Raw genomic sequence first — 16,819 nt, 5'->3', positions numbered from 1 at the left:
CTTGGCCGTGCCTAATGCAGGAGGAAATGTTCAGAGCTGTTCGAGGCATGCCATCAGCTACCACTGCAGGGTTTCCTCAGGGTGCTTGGCCCTTTCAATTTCAGTTCCATCATCCATGGCCTTCTGTTCAGCCGTAAATAGTTATTTGTTGATGATTCCAGTGTTCAGCTCCACTTACAACCCCTTCGATGTGAAGCTGCTCGTGTCAGAGCCAGACTTGAATAACTTTACAGGCTGATACCATGTGTAGGCCATTCGGTGATCGTCTCCAATAAAAAAAAAACCATCAGTATCATGGGAACACCATCATCTCCAAGCAGAACATCAACCTGACGTGGACATGAATTACCTTTGCATTGTCGCTGGGTCCAATTCCTGATTTAACACCATATGAAAGCACCATCGTAGCCAGCGGTGGCCATCAATTCGCAGAGGATCGGGGTGGGCACTTGACAGCGTCATGAGCAACCTGAGAATTTATTTTAACAACCTGTTTGATTTTGTGTTGTGAAATTTCTCAGCAGCTTGGAGATTGATCCAATGCTTGGTACATGGTGGATGATTTAAATTTCCTAACTTTCAATCAGGAGGCCCGGATATTGTTCAAAAGATTAGTTATTTAGATTAAATCCTTGTGCTATGTCAGTGTTGATTTATTGCCAGCACCAATACACCATTGTTTTGAACTCGTGGTCAATCCTGTTCTGCAGTTGCACCTCAAAGGTGGTACATATAAAAATCCATTCCTTTGTTAAATAGACATGTGAGCATCTTGGCAGCTGTCTCCTGTTGCGAAAAGAACTTGGTGAATAACAATGGGACCTGGTCATCTTTCACTTGAGATTTGCTACTTCCGTTGAAGAACACAGGAATCCGATGTTGAACAGCACTGTTTGACTTTGCTAACTCCTGCAGAAGCTAAAATTGTGGAAGATATGACCACACGATCTTTGTGGGTGCATGGAATGTGTAAATTATTCTAATGGTAGTAATTAGGGTTGCATCGTAATGTACGTTTATAGGTTCTACAAGCATGTTCTACACAAAGAATATTGCACAGTGAAGCTTACTAATTGAAAAAGAATAGTTAACAAGTACCATTGATGTGTAATTTTCTAAACTAATTCTGTGCACTCCACAGTATTTTCTGTCCATTAATGCCAGACGTGGTTTGGAATTATTTCCCTACACATTTTAATTGCCACCCTTCAATATCCATCTGTGGTCAGAACTGTTCTCAGGCAATGGACATCTCTAATTTCCCTTTGTCGTGGGCAGTCAGCTTGTTGCACTGCACGTCCGTTTAGGATGACTATGCGCGTACATTTTGAACGTACTGTGGCTTAAGCAGGGCCTGTTTTCACCTGAGTGGCACATCCCCATGGCTTCATCACCGCACACCCACACAACTTCAGAGCATTCTTCTCAGGTGCTCCATACACCACTTGCCCTGTTGACATTTAGGACAGCATTGTGCATTACAGGGAAGAGGAGGAGGCGATTTGGCCTCAGTCCTACTCCACCATTCAACTAGGTCATGGCTGAACATCTACCTCAATGCCATTTTCACCGTGCTGTCCCCAATTCCTTTAATGTCTTCAATATCTAGAAGCTTAGTGATCTCTTGAACGTACTCGGTGCCTGAGTCTCCACAGCCCTCTGGGGTAGAGAATACCAAAGATTCACCACCCTCTTGAGTGAAGAAATTCCTCCTCATCTCAGTCCTAAATGGTGGTCCTGTATTTTGGGACTATGCCCCTGGTTCTAGACTCCCCAGGCAGGGAAAACATCCTTCCCATGTCTAGCCTGCCGAGCCCAGTAAGAATTTTGAATGTCAATGAGATCACCATGCTAAATTGCCCTTGGTGTCCAAAAAGGTTGGGTGGGGTTACAGGGATAGGGTAGAAGTGTGGGCTTAGGCAGGGTGTTCTTTCCAAGGGCTAATACAGACTCGATGGGCCGAATGGCCTCCTTCTGCACTGTAAATTCTATGAAGCTTTTGAAGCAGCTGATGAGCTGAATGAGCCATGTAATCAAGGTGGAAAATGGTGGCAAAAAGGATAGAGAGACGAGACAGACCTACTGTTTAAATCTCAGAATCTATTGAAAAATCTCCATCTTTGGATGTTGAATGGTTTCAGCTGCTGTTGACATATTAACACGAGTGTGAATCATAGACGTTTTAATGCATCGAGGAACTGCCTGTAACCATCTGTCCAACATCCTTCAACTTACTCTTCATAGAACATGCATTAAAACCAAACCAGACATAAATAAGCAAAAGTTACCTGCAAATGAATTTGCACCATCTGCTGAGGATTTAAGGATTGTAATGTTTTGTGACATCTCGCCTGAATGATTGTTTCCTTTGGCAACTCCAGATTCTTGTTCATGTCAATCTCTGCTGCATTAGGTCTAACTTTTAGATGAACGCAAGACTCTTGGTTTTGCAACAGGAAATTGGAATTGCCAACTGGCGGCAGGACATTTACCTGGTGATCCTTGTATTTCTCTTCCTTTGTCCTGTGAGGTGCAGCACTAACAGAACTATTCACAGGTGGATCCTACTTCTTGTACTTGTAGTTTTCATCGTGGATGTGCACCAACCAGGCTTTATAGGCATTTTGTACAATTTGGAAGAGCTTCAGTACTGAATTTATGAGAATGTTACAAGAAGACACTCTCAAATGCCTTTTTTGTCAAGGTTGTCTAATAAATCGACCATAGCTTGGCATAGAATGCCCTTAAACTTTAAACTGTGTTGCAACTATGAATATATCATCTGCATTAAATAAAACATTTTCCCTATACTGCTCTCCATCACATTTACAGTGATCTGTCTCTTGAAGATAACTGTGAGGGTTCAGGAACATGTCTATCTGATCCAGCTTAAAGTTCACGGGCGAGATTCTCCGCAAATGCGGAGAATCGTAAAGGCTACCGTGGGACAGGCCATGACCCACGGCAGCCTTCACGCCCATTTCCGGGGCCGATTTCCCCCCCCCGGGGGGGGCTAAGAGTGCGGCCCCGTGCAACACAGCGTCACGGCCTTGATGACGGTCGTCAAGGCCGCACGTCAAGCGTCACGCTGGCTGCCGTGGCCGATGACGTCGGCCGCGCATGTGCAGGTTGGACAACGCCAACCCGCACATCAAGACGTGGCGGCTTGATCTTGTGGGGCGGTGGAGGGAAAAGAGTGCGCCCGTTACGGACGCACGGCCCGCGATCGGTGGGCATCGATCGCGCTATGCCCCCCTTGGAACGGCCATGGTACTGCCATGCCAATCGGGCCCCCAGATGCCCCAAACGGGAATCTGGTGCCCGTTTCACGATGGCAGCGAGCAGGTGTGTTTGCTGCTGTGTTCAAACGGGCGTGGAGGCCCGACCCATCGGCCTCGGAGAATCGCCGCTCGCCGTAAAAAACGGCGAGCGGCGATTCGTGGCGTGGGGGGTGGGAGAATAGCGGGAGGGCGTGAAAAATGTCGGGAGGCCCTCCCGCTATCCTCCCACCCAGCGTGGGGGGGGTGGAGAATCGCGCCCCACAACTTTCAAAACATTCAGAAGTGGAGCGGCACGATGGCAGAGTTGTTAGCACTGCTGCCTCACATCGCCAGGAGCCCGGGTTCAATTCCAGCCTTTGGTGACTGTGTGGAGTTTGCACGTTCTCCCTGTGTCTGCATGGGTTTCCTCCGGGTGCTCGGTTTCCTCCCACAATCCAAAGATGTGCAGGTTAGGTAGGGTTACAGTAATAGGGTAGGAAAGTGGGCCAACGAAGGGTGCTCTTTTAGAAGGTCAGCGCAGACCTGATGGGCCAAATGGTCACCTCCTGCACTGTCGGGACTATACGGGTGTTTCTCAATCTTGGTCAATGTTTCTTACATGAGGATTATTTTGGAGTTAGTCCAGCCACACTCCAGGGACAAGACTCTCTGAGTTGATTTCACTGGGTACATTTTGGATTGGATCTGTCAGCAAAGCAGCTGTGGAATGTGCGAGTCTTTAATTCTCACTCCACAGTATAAATATTTCCCACTTTATCTGTTAGCTTTGACAAAGAGTCATCGGACTCGAAAGGTTAGCTCTTTTCTCTCCCTACAGATGCTGCCAGACTTGCTGAGATTTTCAAGCATTTTCTCTTTCATTTCAGATTCCAGCATCCGCAGTAATTTGCTTTGATCCAGTGGACTGTGGGAGTACCTGGACACCAAGGCAATCCAGGACAAAGATGTCTGCGGAAAGTGTACACAGCCAGAAGAATTCAGGATCAGGATTATTGACCTGGAACCTGAGCTGTCTGACCACTGCACAACGTATGGGTTGGGTCGAAATACTTGGGACACTTAAGGCTTCTGGACAAGACGTGGGGCTGGATTCTCCGATTTCCGGACTAAGTGCTGACGCCGGCGTGGGAACAGTGGCGTTTTACGCCAGACAAAACATCGCAACATCTGCATCAATCCCAGGACCGTTGCAGCCGCGCCGGGTAAAGCTCCTGGCTCCCACATCAAAAATGGCTGGAGAATGGTCGGGTCCGTGGCCGCGCATGCGCACGGTGGCGGCTGCGCCGTACAACATGACGCCGACCTGTTGTCTGACCCAGCCTGCCAAATAGTGACCCCAGTAATCCCCCTCGCCACCCCTCACCAGTACCCCCCCCCCAGCCCTCGCTGAATCCCCCCCCCTCCCCCAGCCAGAGGCACAGCTGCCCCCCCCGCCCTCCCAGCCAGAGGCATGGCTGCCCCCCTCCCCCCCAGCCAGAGGCACGTCTGCCTCCCCCCCCGCAGCCAGAGGCACGTCTGCCCCCCCCCCCCCCAGCCAGAGGCACGGCTGCTCCCCCCCCCAGCCAGAGGCACGGCTGCCCCCCCCGCCCCCCCCCAGCCAGAGGCACGGCTGCCCCCCCAGTCAGAGGCACGGCTGCCCCCCCCCCCCCCCGACTGTGGCGGTGCTGGACTCAGTCTGCAGCAGCCACGCGGGGTTGACCAAAAAAAATAGCAAAAGTGTTCTGTGCCATCGGGAACTCGCCCCATTGGGGGAGGGACGTCCGATGACACACCACCACCTTTCCAACGGCGTGTGGCGCGCAATGCAATAACGCCATTTCGGAGGGGGCGGAGACTCGAAAACAGGCCCCGCCCCCGATTTGGCCGTGGGAAGGGATTCTCAGCCCGATTGTCAATTACGATATCAGCGTCGGCCGACGGAGGTTCCTGCCCATGGTGTTTTGCCTGTGTTTTTGTAAGTTTAAACTGAGTTGCAGTGACTTCATGTCAGGTACTGGGAATGGGATGTCTTAAATCTGGGAGTTTTAAAAACTTTTATAAAATTTAATCCCAGTATCTGTACTGTAGTGATTCTCCTATGAGAAGAAACCAAGTTTATTCAATCTCTTCTGCACCCTCTCTAAAGGCTCCACATTCTTCTGGGAGTGTGGCGACCAGAATTAAACACTATTCTGGGAGGGATGAGTGGGTGCGTGCAAGCGAGGGAAGAGTGGGTGCGAGAGCGAGGGAAGAGTGGGTGCGAGAGCGAAGGAAGAGTGGGTGCAAGAGAAAGGGAAGAGCGTGTGTATGAGAGGGAATGCGTGTGTGGGAGAGGGTAGAGCGTGTGTATGAGACGGAGGGAAGAGTGGGTGTATGAGAGGGATAAGGTCACGCGTGTATGTGTGAAAGGGGGAAGAGCGCATATGTGTGTGTGCGAAAGGGGGAAGAGTGCATGTGTGTGTGTGAAAGAGCCATGATGTGGAGATGCCAGCGTTGGACTGGAGTGAGCACAGTAAGAAGTCTTAACACCAGGTTAAAGTCCAACAGCTGGTGAAGGAGCAGGGCTCTGAAAGCTAGTGATTCGAAACAAACCTGTCGGACTTTAACCTGGTGTTGTAAGACTTACTGTGAGAAAGAGTGTGTGTGTGAGGCACAGATATAGCTAGAAAATAATTGTTTACATTTGATTTCTCTGTTCCCACCTATTTCGCAGCAAAAAAGTGCACTGACATTATGAGAATATGTGGGGTCTGTAAAGCTGCTGGGGGTGGGCGAGTGGTTTGGGAGACACTGCTGTCGATCGGAGGCTGCCGCTGCATCCGCAGGATTCTAGGCCATTGAGTGGACTGTCGCTTTAAATTTACTTCTAAAAAGCCAGCACTTCTTTTTTGTCTTTTGTACTTCTGCCGTTTTCCCACAGAAAACTGGGGAAGTTGCTTTAAATTTGTTTGCAAGTGGAACCAATAATTCAATCTCAGCATTGTCCATTGCAGCATTGGTTCATCCGATTCCACCCGCCCCCTGCCGGTGACACTTGGTACGGAACGAGGTACGGAACGGAACCTGGCGGCGGGCCCCGGTACCGCGGGTTCCCAATTTTCCTCTGGATGCGGGTTACATCGAGTGCCGGCTCTCGGTCTCCCCCTGGCGCCCGTTCCAGGTACCGCTGTGTCGCGGTCTCCCCCTAGCGGCGGGATGCCGGTAGCACCTCAGGCTCTCGGATTTTCCCGGCGGCGGAATGCCGGTACCACGGTCTCTGGGTGTCCCCCTGGCGACAGGATGCCAGTACCGCGGGATCTCGGATTCCCCCATCGGCGGGATGCCGGTATCGCGGGCTCTCGGAGTCTGCTGGCGGCAGGATACCGGTCCCTCAGGTCTCGGATGACCCTGGCGGTGGGATAACAGTACCACCGGCTCTCGGGTTCCCCTGGCGGTGGGATGACGATACCTCAGGCTCTCGAATACCCCTGGCGGTGGGATCCGGCACCTCCGGTTCTCGGTTTCCCCCTGGCGGTGGGATGCCGGTATGTCAGGCTCTCGGTTTCCCCCTGGCGGTGGGATGCCGGTATGTCAGGCTCTCGGTTTCCCCCTGGCGGTGGGATGCCGGTATGTCAGGCTCTCGGTTTCCCCCTGGCGGTGGGATGCCGATACCTCCGGCTCTCGATTTCCCCCTGGCGGTGGGATGCCGGTACCTCCGGCTCTCGGTTTCCCCCAGGCGGTGGGATGCCGCTATGTCGGGCTCTCGGTTTCCCCGTGACGGCAGCGCTGGTGTGAGACCCCCGGTTGCTGCGGTGATGATGGCGGCTCGGGAGGCGCAGGCCGCCGGCTCTGGCTGTGAGTTAGGGGCCCGGGAGCGGCTGGCCAGCGGCAGCACAGCGGGAGACGAGTCATCGGACAGCGAGGCCGAACACGAGTCCGCGCAGAAACTGATCCGCAAAGTGTCCACCTCCGGCCAGATCCGCAGCAAGGTGAGGCCGGGGCCCGGGGGGGGGCTAGCTCTGAAACCCTCCGCCGCAAACACAGCGGCTGCAGCCGGCAGCGGGGGGAGGCCGCAGGGGGAGCCTGTGACCGGGAGACATCCCGGGAAACTGCGTCCTCATCCCGGGAATAAACTGCTCCTGGGTCCAGTCCCCGGGAATAATCTGCTCCTGGGGTCAATCCCGGGAATAATCTGATCCTGGATCCAGTCCCCGGGAATACTCTGCTCCTGGGGTCAATCCCGGGAATAATCTGATCCTGGATCCAGTCCCCGGGAATACTCTGCTCCTGGGGTCAATCCCGGGAATAAACTGATCCTAGGTCCAGTCTCTGGGAATAATCTGCTCCTGGGGTCAATCCCGGGAATAATCTGATCCTGGATCCAGTCCCCGGGAATAATCTGCTCCTGGGTCCAATCCCCAGGACTAATCTGCTCCTGGATCCAGTCTCTGGGAATAATCTGCTCCTGGGTTCAGCCTCCGGAAATAATCTGATCCTCAATTCAGCCTCTGGAAATTATCTGCTCCTGGGTTCAGTCCCCGAGAATAACTACTCCTGGGTCCAAACCCCGGGAATAATCTCCTGGGTCCAATCTCTGGGAATAATCTGCCCTTGAGTTCAATCTTTAGGAATAATCGGCACCTGGATCCCACCCCCAAGATGCATTCCAAATTGTATCCTCTTATCCTCAAGAATAAATCCAGCACAGTGCTTTTCTTGAATGTCCTGACAGGTTTTCCTCTTAATGTGACCTTGCAGAGCCTCATTAGGAGTGTACAGGGTTAACAATTTGTATTGCTGGTTTCATCACATCGTTCAGTGCTATTGTCAAAGGTTCATGGAATGCCATAGAATGCCTACAGTGCAGAAGGTGACCATTCGATCCATCAAATTTGCACTGACCCACCAAAAGACCTACCCAGGCCAACTCCCCGCCCTATCCCAGTAACCCATCTAACCACTGGATACGAAGGGCAATTTAGTCCCACATTTGGACTGTGGGAGGAAACCGGATCACCCGGACACCGACACAGTGAGAAAGTGCAAGGTCCACATTGACAGTCGCCCAAGGCCGGAATTGAACCCGGGACCCTGGAGCTGTGAGGCAGCAGTGCTAACCACTGTGCCACCATGCTCCCCAGTATTGATTGGTGACTGTTGAGGTAATGTAATTCTGGGAGGTGGAATCTTCCATAACTTGCACACAGCTTCTAAGAGGTTGCTCAGATATTGAGACACGTCAATCTCAGGCATGGTGGTCCCTTGGATTATTTACATGGGTTGATGAGCAATTTTCCCGATTATATCCTGAAATTGGCCTCTTCTCTTTTCCTCTTATTTTCCTCCTGTCTCAGAAGATTGGGCGGCTGGTGGTGTTGGGTGAGTTAAGGGAGGTAAATTGGAGATTCGGGGCTCTCTGAGTATAAGTTGCTCCGTGGCAGGATTTGACAGGCTTGCTGCACCAGCCACTCTTTTCCGGTCTGTCTTTACATATCATTCAGTGAGATGCCATGGTGTTAGATCATGTTTCTGTGGGTAAGAGTGCCTGAGTAGTCTTGTAACAGGGAACTTTGTCTTTTTAGTTTTGTACCAGTCAGCAGAAGAGTGGAATTAGCTTTCAAATGGTCCACTGCTCAAAACTGTGTCCAAAGGTTTGATAGAATATACATTATATATCCGGGCAACTTTTAAAGAGAAAATACACAATCTGAACAATTTAATTTTGCTGTTGATGGCAGCACTTATTTTGATGTCTCCATTCAGACATGCCTCTGGGAGGGATGAGGTGGGAAGGAGTGATTGGTGCTCACAATAGGAGTGCTGTACTGATTTCATGGTCACTATTATTTAATTAGGTATTGGATAGGAAAAAGGACACTCTGGGCCACTTGTAGAAATGGATGAAGATGCTAAACTTGAGACGGTATTTTGTGTAAATTCCAGACCTTTGAAAGAGAATAAAGTTGCTCTGAACCTCAATTCCAGTGTAAACACTCGGGGAAACACCATCCCTGGCTATACCTGGGAAAAGTCCAACATCACCAGTGACCTAGGGTTACATAGCCTGTACAGCACAGAAGCAGGGCATTCACCCCAGCAGTTGGCCATGGTGTCTATACATCACCACATCCCATCCTTTCTCTCTCATTACCTGGCTTCAATGCTCTAAACTGGCATTGATGAGAAATGTAGTCCCACTATGTCCCAAACTAAACGGGCATGAAATAAATCATACATTTGTATTGTTGGATCAGGTCAGTTCCTGCCCATGGTTTAGATTGCCTCTCCTTCCAGCTCTAAACTGTGGATTATTGGGCACCACTCCTGCCAGGGAGGGGGAAGATTGTGCTCTCAGGCTCTTCTTTGCAACTTCATACAACCCAGATTGACAAACCCGTGGAGGGTGGCTGAGGCAGTGATGGCGGTACCATTTTTTACAACATCAAACATTTCAGGCCTTCTGAACACTCCTAAGTGGGTGTTGCCACATTCTTTAGTTGTGTCTCCCAGGTCTGAACACTTTTGTTTTCTGATTCCTGAGTGTATCAGCTCTGCACCACCCAGTGTCAGACGTTGCTCTCTTGTCTGATGTTTGAGTTTCCCTTGAGTCAGCAGCTGCCCATCCTGCTTGTGGCTGTCTGATTTGGGCTTTATGCTTGTGACCAAAGATAAGCCACTTCCCTCCCAACTGGTTCCCAATCCTTGAGTTTATCACCTCCGGTCTTGTGGTCCCTAAGTTTCCAATCCTCTAGTCCCTGTTCTCTACTCTTAACCATATGTCCCACCACTTTCCCCATGCCTCTTTGCTCAATGGACCTCTCGGCTGATGTACCTTTTCTTTGCCATGGACTCCAGCTGACAAGGTATGTTTACAATGCTTGGAGTGAGTGTCCCACACAGATATATAATAACAACGCTTCACAGACCCTGAAAGCTCCCCGTCACGTCACTGTGAAGCGGAACATCCAAATTCTCCATGGTGGAAGGGGAAGGGTGTCACATACCCATCGGAGGAGAAAACAGCATACTCACCATGAGCCAGTGCCATGAGAGCTCAAAGTAATAGTGCTCAATCAGCTGAACCCAGCTCCTGTGTTGAAGTACAGTGATTCAGAAAGTTGGAGGCACAGAAAGTAAAGGTGAGAGAAAGAAAATCCACAGGAGGCCGCAAAAGTAACTCTGAATGGATCATAGCAGAGCTCTGGGGAATGAAGAGAGGAATGAATAATGTGGACAGCGCTTTGAGCTGGCACAGACTCAGTGGGCTGAATGGCCACTCTGTGCCGCAAAATTCTGCCAAAAGCTGTAGCAAAGCAAACTTCAACAGAGATGAGAGGGCTTACAATCTTTTTTAAAGTAAATTTAGAGTACCCTATTCATTTTTTTCCAATTAAGGGGCAATTTAGCGTGGCCAAGCCACCTACCCTACACAACTTTGGGTTGTGGGGGCAAAACCCACGCAGACACTGGGAGAATGTGCAAACTCCACATGGAGAGTGACCCGGGGCCGGATCAACCTTTGACATCAGCGCTGTGAGGCAGCAGTGCTAACCACTGCACCACCGTGCTGCCCCCTCGCTTACCGTCTTATCAGGTCAGCAAGTGAGATCATCCCTGCACTAGCAGAGTTCTCAAATCATTAATTAAATTTAGTAAAAATTATAGTTGGTGGAAGAATAAATGTGTGTGCGTGCGTGTAGAAGTGGATGGAGACATTTTAGTTCTGCCTCAAAGCTCCGATGCCTTTGGTTGTGACCCAATCTCAAAAAGAACAAAACGTTCTTTTTCAGGAACTTCGCCTAAAGCTTTCCCGACCAGTTGGGCTTCAAATAAATTCAAGTTTAGAAATGGTTTCTCCCCTCTTGGCGGACGTCGCTCATGGAAATTTGGAGAGGAGTGAACTTGCCTCAGAGCATCTCCGTAATGCTGCAGGTATAAGGTGCAGGGTTCTGGGACTGGCCAAACCCAAGCTATAGGCAGGTGTGAATGCGCAGCAGGCAGCTTTATAATAAGAACATCTCATCTAAATGCTGCATAAACATGAGAGGGTGGCAGCCCAATGCAGTGTTGATTATAGATTAGTTACGATTGTTGGCTTCTATCACACAGCAAGCAGTGATCTGTTCTGGTAATTGCTGCAAGAGATTTGCCAGCGGTTGTCTCCAAAATGGTTTTGATTTTTGTTGGAGTATCCGGTGAGACTTGGAATACTGTTTTTAATTTCTTCACATCTCCAGCAGCAAGTTTAGTAAATGTATCCTGGTACAGTTTGAAATGAAATCAGTGCAAAACCTGTATTTCTTTTGCCCCGAGTGTTGCTGTTGAAATATGAAAGTGTTAATGTTATCTACAGAGAGCAGGACAAAAATAATTTTTCATTGAAACCTTGGCCCTCCGGTCCAACTGACTGTATGCAAAATATAGAGCAGTGTGTGGTTTCATCTAATTGAGCCCTACTTCCTGGTATTTCTCGGAAAATATTTAGTCTCTTGAGGGGACCGACACAGCTATAAATAGCTCTGGTCGTCTGTTCTCACTAAGCTCACAGACTGATGATGACCAGATGGAATTCAGCCACCAGAACATGCAAACAGCGAAACACTCAGTTTGCTATGTTTTTTTCCCAGAGACTTGTTTAGCAGTTTGAAAAAATCTTAACTCCTGCATCACTTCCTGTAAGTCCTTTAAACATAGAACATAGAACAGTACAGCACAGAACAGGCCCTTCGGCCCTCGATGTTGTGCCGAGCAATGATCACCCTACTTAAACCCACGTAACCCGTATACCCGGTAACCCAACAATCCCCCCATTAACCTTACACTACGGGCAATTTATCATGGCCAATCCACCTAACCCGCACATCTTTGGACTGTGGGAGGAAACCGGAGCACCCGGAGGAAACCCACGCACAAACGGGGAGGACGTGCAGACTCCACACAGACAGTGACCCAGCCGGGAATCGAACCTGGGACCACTGGAGCTGTGAAGCATTGATGCTAACCACCATGCTACCGTGAGGCCCCAAAAGTTTGGACTTGAGATTGGAACCATACACCCTTACATCACCCCATTGTAGAAGTGTAGCTTGCGTTTTAACAGGATTGGGGGGTATCAGAGAGAGCAATGGTAAGCCGGGGAGTGGGTGGCATGGTCAAAGTTTTTAGGGTGCTTTTGGAGTCAGGGAAAGGGAGTGTGAGAGAAAGCAGCTTTCAGAGAGCTCCAGGGAGTAAGCAATGGTCTGGTGAAGTAGCGGGGGTGGCCAACGTCACTGGAAGCTGAGAGGTGTTGGATTTGGCTGAGACATGAGGTTGGAGAAGATCACCTCAAAGGGTTGGGGCAGTGGGGAACAGAGGTGAGGTGATCGTCAGAGGGAGTGGGAAACCTGAGTGATGTTCACATGAGAGTGTCACTGAATCATGGTGTATTCTTCAAATATCTTGGCAAACAGCAATGAATCATTTTTCTGTTACAAGTTACAATTGGAGGAAGGGGCATATTTTGTTTGCAAACTGATCGTGCTATGTTTGAAAGTTGATGTTACCATTCTGCAGGATCTTGGCTGGGTTGTGGTCTGAGTTTAATCTTGGCAATGGTGCTCACAAAGAGGGAAAACCATTGACTAAGCCCCCACCACAAATTCCTGGTTACTGTCTAATGCTGAATAATACTTTGAAACCTCGTCCTTTCTGACCCTGTATCCTCCCATAACATTCCATCTCCCTGACGATGTCTGAGCCAATCTGCGGCAGAAACTCTTAGGCTTTTGCCACCTCCAGATTTGACTATTCCTCTTCTTTTTCTGGGTGGTCAGACATTCACACACACTGCAAACTCATCCACAACTCTGTTGGCAAACCCCATCCCACACCAAATCCTGTTCACCTAGCAGTCACGTCCTCGCTGACCTACATTAGCTCCCGGTCTAGCAGCACCTAGAATTTAAATTTAAATTCAAATTCCTTCATGGCTTTGTTTTCATTTTGTGAGATGTGCTTCACAATTACAAGTTGATGGGCCTACTCTGTACGACAACATAATGTGCTGACCAGGCCTACCTGTTGTCCTACCGTTATATTAACATGGGATATGAAAGATTTCTGATCTCTATTTTAAGTTTTGCTCGCTGGCTGTGTGTTTGCATGTGGTATTCTCTTTCTATTTCATGTGTACTTTGTCTTTTCTGTCTAATCCTGTCTATCTGTGATCTGTTTGCATATTAAGATTGGGTGTACCGTCCCTGTATTTACTTGGTGTCTTATTTGCATGTGACAAGTTAGCTATGACCTGCCAGTTTTATATTTGTAGATAGTGTCCTATCCATATGTATTTACATTGTGGACATTGTGTTCCCCTTTTATGCATTTTCTTTTTATTTTATTTTCATGTACTAAATGATCTATTTGAGCTGATCTCAGAAAAATACTTTTCACTGTACTTCGGTACACGTGACAATAAACTTATCCAGTCCAATGTGATCCACCCACTTTATATTAAAACAGGATGTGCTTCTGCATGTTAATTGATGCTGGATCTCCCATCCATATGCTTAACACATGACGTGCCATTGTCCAAGTGACGTGTCTGCTCTATACTAACATGTAATCTACTGTCTCTGTACTTACGCCCAATATGTTAGTATATTTCTGTGTAATGCGCATTCTGCGTAGTGATATGTGACACATAGAATTTACAGTGCAGAAGGAGGCCATTTGGCCCATCGAGTCTGCACCGACCCTTGGAAAGAGCACCCTACTTAAACCCACACCTCCACCTCCATCCTATCCCTGTAACTCAGAAACCCCACCTAATCTTTTGGCCACTAAGGGGCAATTTAGCATGGCCAATCCACCTAACCCGCACACTGTATATCACCATTGTGTGCTTTCTGCATGGATATGGGCGACTACTGCTTGAATATTAACACTACATGCTTGTCATTATTCACAACTTGTTTCTGCGCCTGATGGGTTACCTTTACACATGATGGACCCTCTGTGTGATGTCTCATCTCTTTATTTACACAATGCCTGCTATTTGTGTATTTACATTTGATGTCTTGGCTCAGTGTTAGACACAGTTATACTGTCAGTCTGTTTATACACAGCCTGCTGTCTGTATATTTACACAGGATATGCTACCAGCAGATATTTATATATAATGTGCCACAGGTGTAAAGAGTTAGCTATATATTTACACATAGTGCACCAATCTATATTAACTTATGATGTGCCATCTGGTGATTAATATTGCCCTGTATAATGCATATAATGTGCCCAACCGTGTGTTACACATGGCAGTTTCTATATTTTCTAGTGCGATGCTGCCTTTGAGCTGAGCTGATGGGAAACTTGCATTGTTGAATATTAATTTGGAAGCAGCATGCTATCTATAAATAGATGGTTTGTATGCCTGTTCTTGCATGGAATACTCTCTTTGCCATCTCATGATGTGCTCTCTGTGTTTGCATATACTTTGTTGTCTGCTTACACATCTCTAAGTGTTTTCTGCATATTTATGTATTATTTTTTATCTCAACTTACATATGTGCTACATATTCCAAACATAATGAGCTATCAATATTTGCATCTGTTTTTAAATTATTCCTTCATGGGAGGTGCGTGGCCTTGGCAGGGCCAACACTTGTTGCCCGTGAACTGAGTGGCTTTGCTTGGCCATTGCAGAGAATATTAAAGAGTTAACCACATTGACTGTGGGGCTGGAGTCACATGTAGGTCAGACAGGGTGAGGACGGCAGATTTCCTTCCCTAAAGGAGCCGGATAGGTTTTTACAACGATCGATAATAGTTATCATGGGCCGGACATCTGGTGGCAGCCATGAGCTTAGCGGTCTCACAAAACGTGGCTCTCGTCTAAGAACATCGACTAAGGCCTTTTAACCCCAAAATATGGGCACCAAAAGTATCATAATCCCCCAGATTAAACCCCCCCCCCCCCCTCCCAGGGCCAGGGGCTTGTTTAGCACACTGGGCTAAATCGCTGACTTTTAAAGCAGACCAAGGCAGGCCAGCAGCACGGTTCAATTCCCGTACCAGCCTCCCCGAACAGGCGCCGGAATGTGGCGACTAGGGGCTTTTCACAGTAACTTCATTGAAGCCTACTCGTGACAATACGCAATTTTCATTTCATTGACCGCACTGCCAAGCAGATTAGGAAGGAATCAGCCGTCCAGCTGAAAAGCCAGTAGAGACGAGGGGAGGGAAACTTCAGCCTCAGAGCAAGGAACCGCGTGTGGGTTGACCCAGCAGAGCTCCCAGTGCAGACCCAGGCACTGATGGACAAATTGAGTGCTTCATCACCTCGAGCTCCAGAGACAGGGAGGAGATGAACAAAGACCTGCTGGCAGCAGTCGAAGTGACAGTGGAAGTTTCCATGGCCCCCATGAGGCAATGGACAAAATGGAATGGAGACTAGAGGCCCAAGAGACGACGACACGGGACCTCGGAAAAGCCGCCACAGACCAAGGAGACCGGATTGCGGCACTCCAGGCTGAGGTGGCGAGCCTGGTCAAGACCCAGAAGGGGTTGAAGGATAAAATCGACGATCACGAGAACCGATCGCGTCAGCAAAACCTGAGAATTGAGGGCCTGCCGAAGGAAATGGAGGGGAGAAACCCCACAGACTGCATAGCAGCGATGCTCGGGAAGCGGGTCAGCGAGGGGCTTCGCCAAGTCTTCGGAGATAGACCGTGCCCACAAGTTGCTTCAGCAGTGGCCCTGGGCTGGGGAACCAAAGCGGGTGATCGTGAAACTGCTGAGCCATACTAATCAACAGGACAGTTTCATTCACAGAGCTGAGCACAGTGACGGACCCATGGGGGTGATAGTTACGGTCAGCACGACCCTGGAAGGAGCCGCGATAGTCTTGGTAAATATAAGCACCCCAAACTGGAACAACGCAGAATTCATAAAAAAAGCAATGGCTGAAATTCTGCACCGAGACACCCACTAACTTGCATTGCGGGGGAGGAGGGCTTTAACTGCATGCAGGACCTGACAATGGACAGATCCAACTCCAGGACAGGCTCGCGTCAGGTAAAACATGAGAATTGAATGCCTTGTGGATCAGATGGGGAGCGTAGACTTGTGGAGGTTCAATCACTCGAGAGAAAAAGAATCCTCCACCTCCCATGTGCAGAAGGCCTATTCGCGTATAGTCTTTTTTTTTGTCGCAGGTAAAAGGGTGCTTCCAAGACGGATGCCTCCGTGATTATAATCTCTGACCATAGCACCACATTGTATGGATGAATAGGCTGGAGAAGGGCCAGGCTAAACTTACGGGAGATGTTCAATGACTCACTGTCAAAGATGCTCTTATGCCCACGCTGGCCCAGGCCTCAATGTCATTGATCCCCAAAAAGGACAAAGCCGAGAGAGTGTGGGACATAGAGACTCATCTTGTTCTTAAACACTGAGGCAAAAGCCCGAGCGAAAGCACTGGCGAGGCGAATGGAGAGCTACCTGCCAGAAGTGATCACGGAAGATCAGACCGGGTTTAACAAGGGCAGACAACTCTCAGCAAACATCAGATGCCTGCTGAATATAACAATGACCCCATCCGG

General features: G+C 49.0%; 1 protein-coding gene across 4 annotated transcripts in view; it reads left to right on the top strand.

The window, feature by feature from the left end:
• Window positions 1-7,005: 7,005 nt before the first annotated feature.
• LOC119975916 (diacylglycerol kinase delta-like) overlaps window positions 7,006-16,819 on the top strand; it is a 169,963-nt gene continuing 160,149 nt past the window's right edge. For all 4 annotated transcript variants that reach the window (XM_038815860.1, XM_038815858.1, XM_038815859.1 and 1 more), the window contains exon 1: window positions 7,006-7,228. In XM_038815860.1, coding sequence (XP_038671788.1) covers window positions 7,055-7,228 — 174 coding nt within the window. In that variant the 5' untranslated portion in view covers window positions 7,006-7,054. The remainder of the gene's footprint in view (window positions 7,229-16,819) is intronic.

The sequence above is a fragment of the Scyliorhinus canicula genome, chromosome 13 (genome assembly GCF_902713615.1).
Source record: "Scyliorhinus canicula chromosome 13, sScyCan1.1, whole genome shotgun sequence".
Lineage (NCBI taxonomy): Eukaryota > Metazoa > Chordata > Chondrichthyes > Carcharhiniformes > Scyliorhinidae > Scyliorhinus > Scyliorhinus canicula.
The sequence above is the reverse complement of the archived record's forward strand: the minus strand, read 5'-3'. Positions and strand labels throughout refer to the sequence as shown.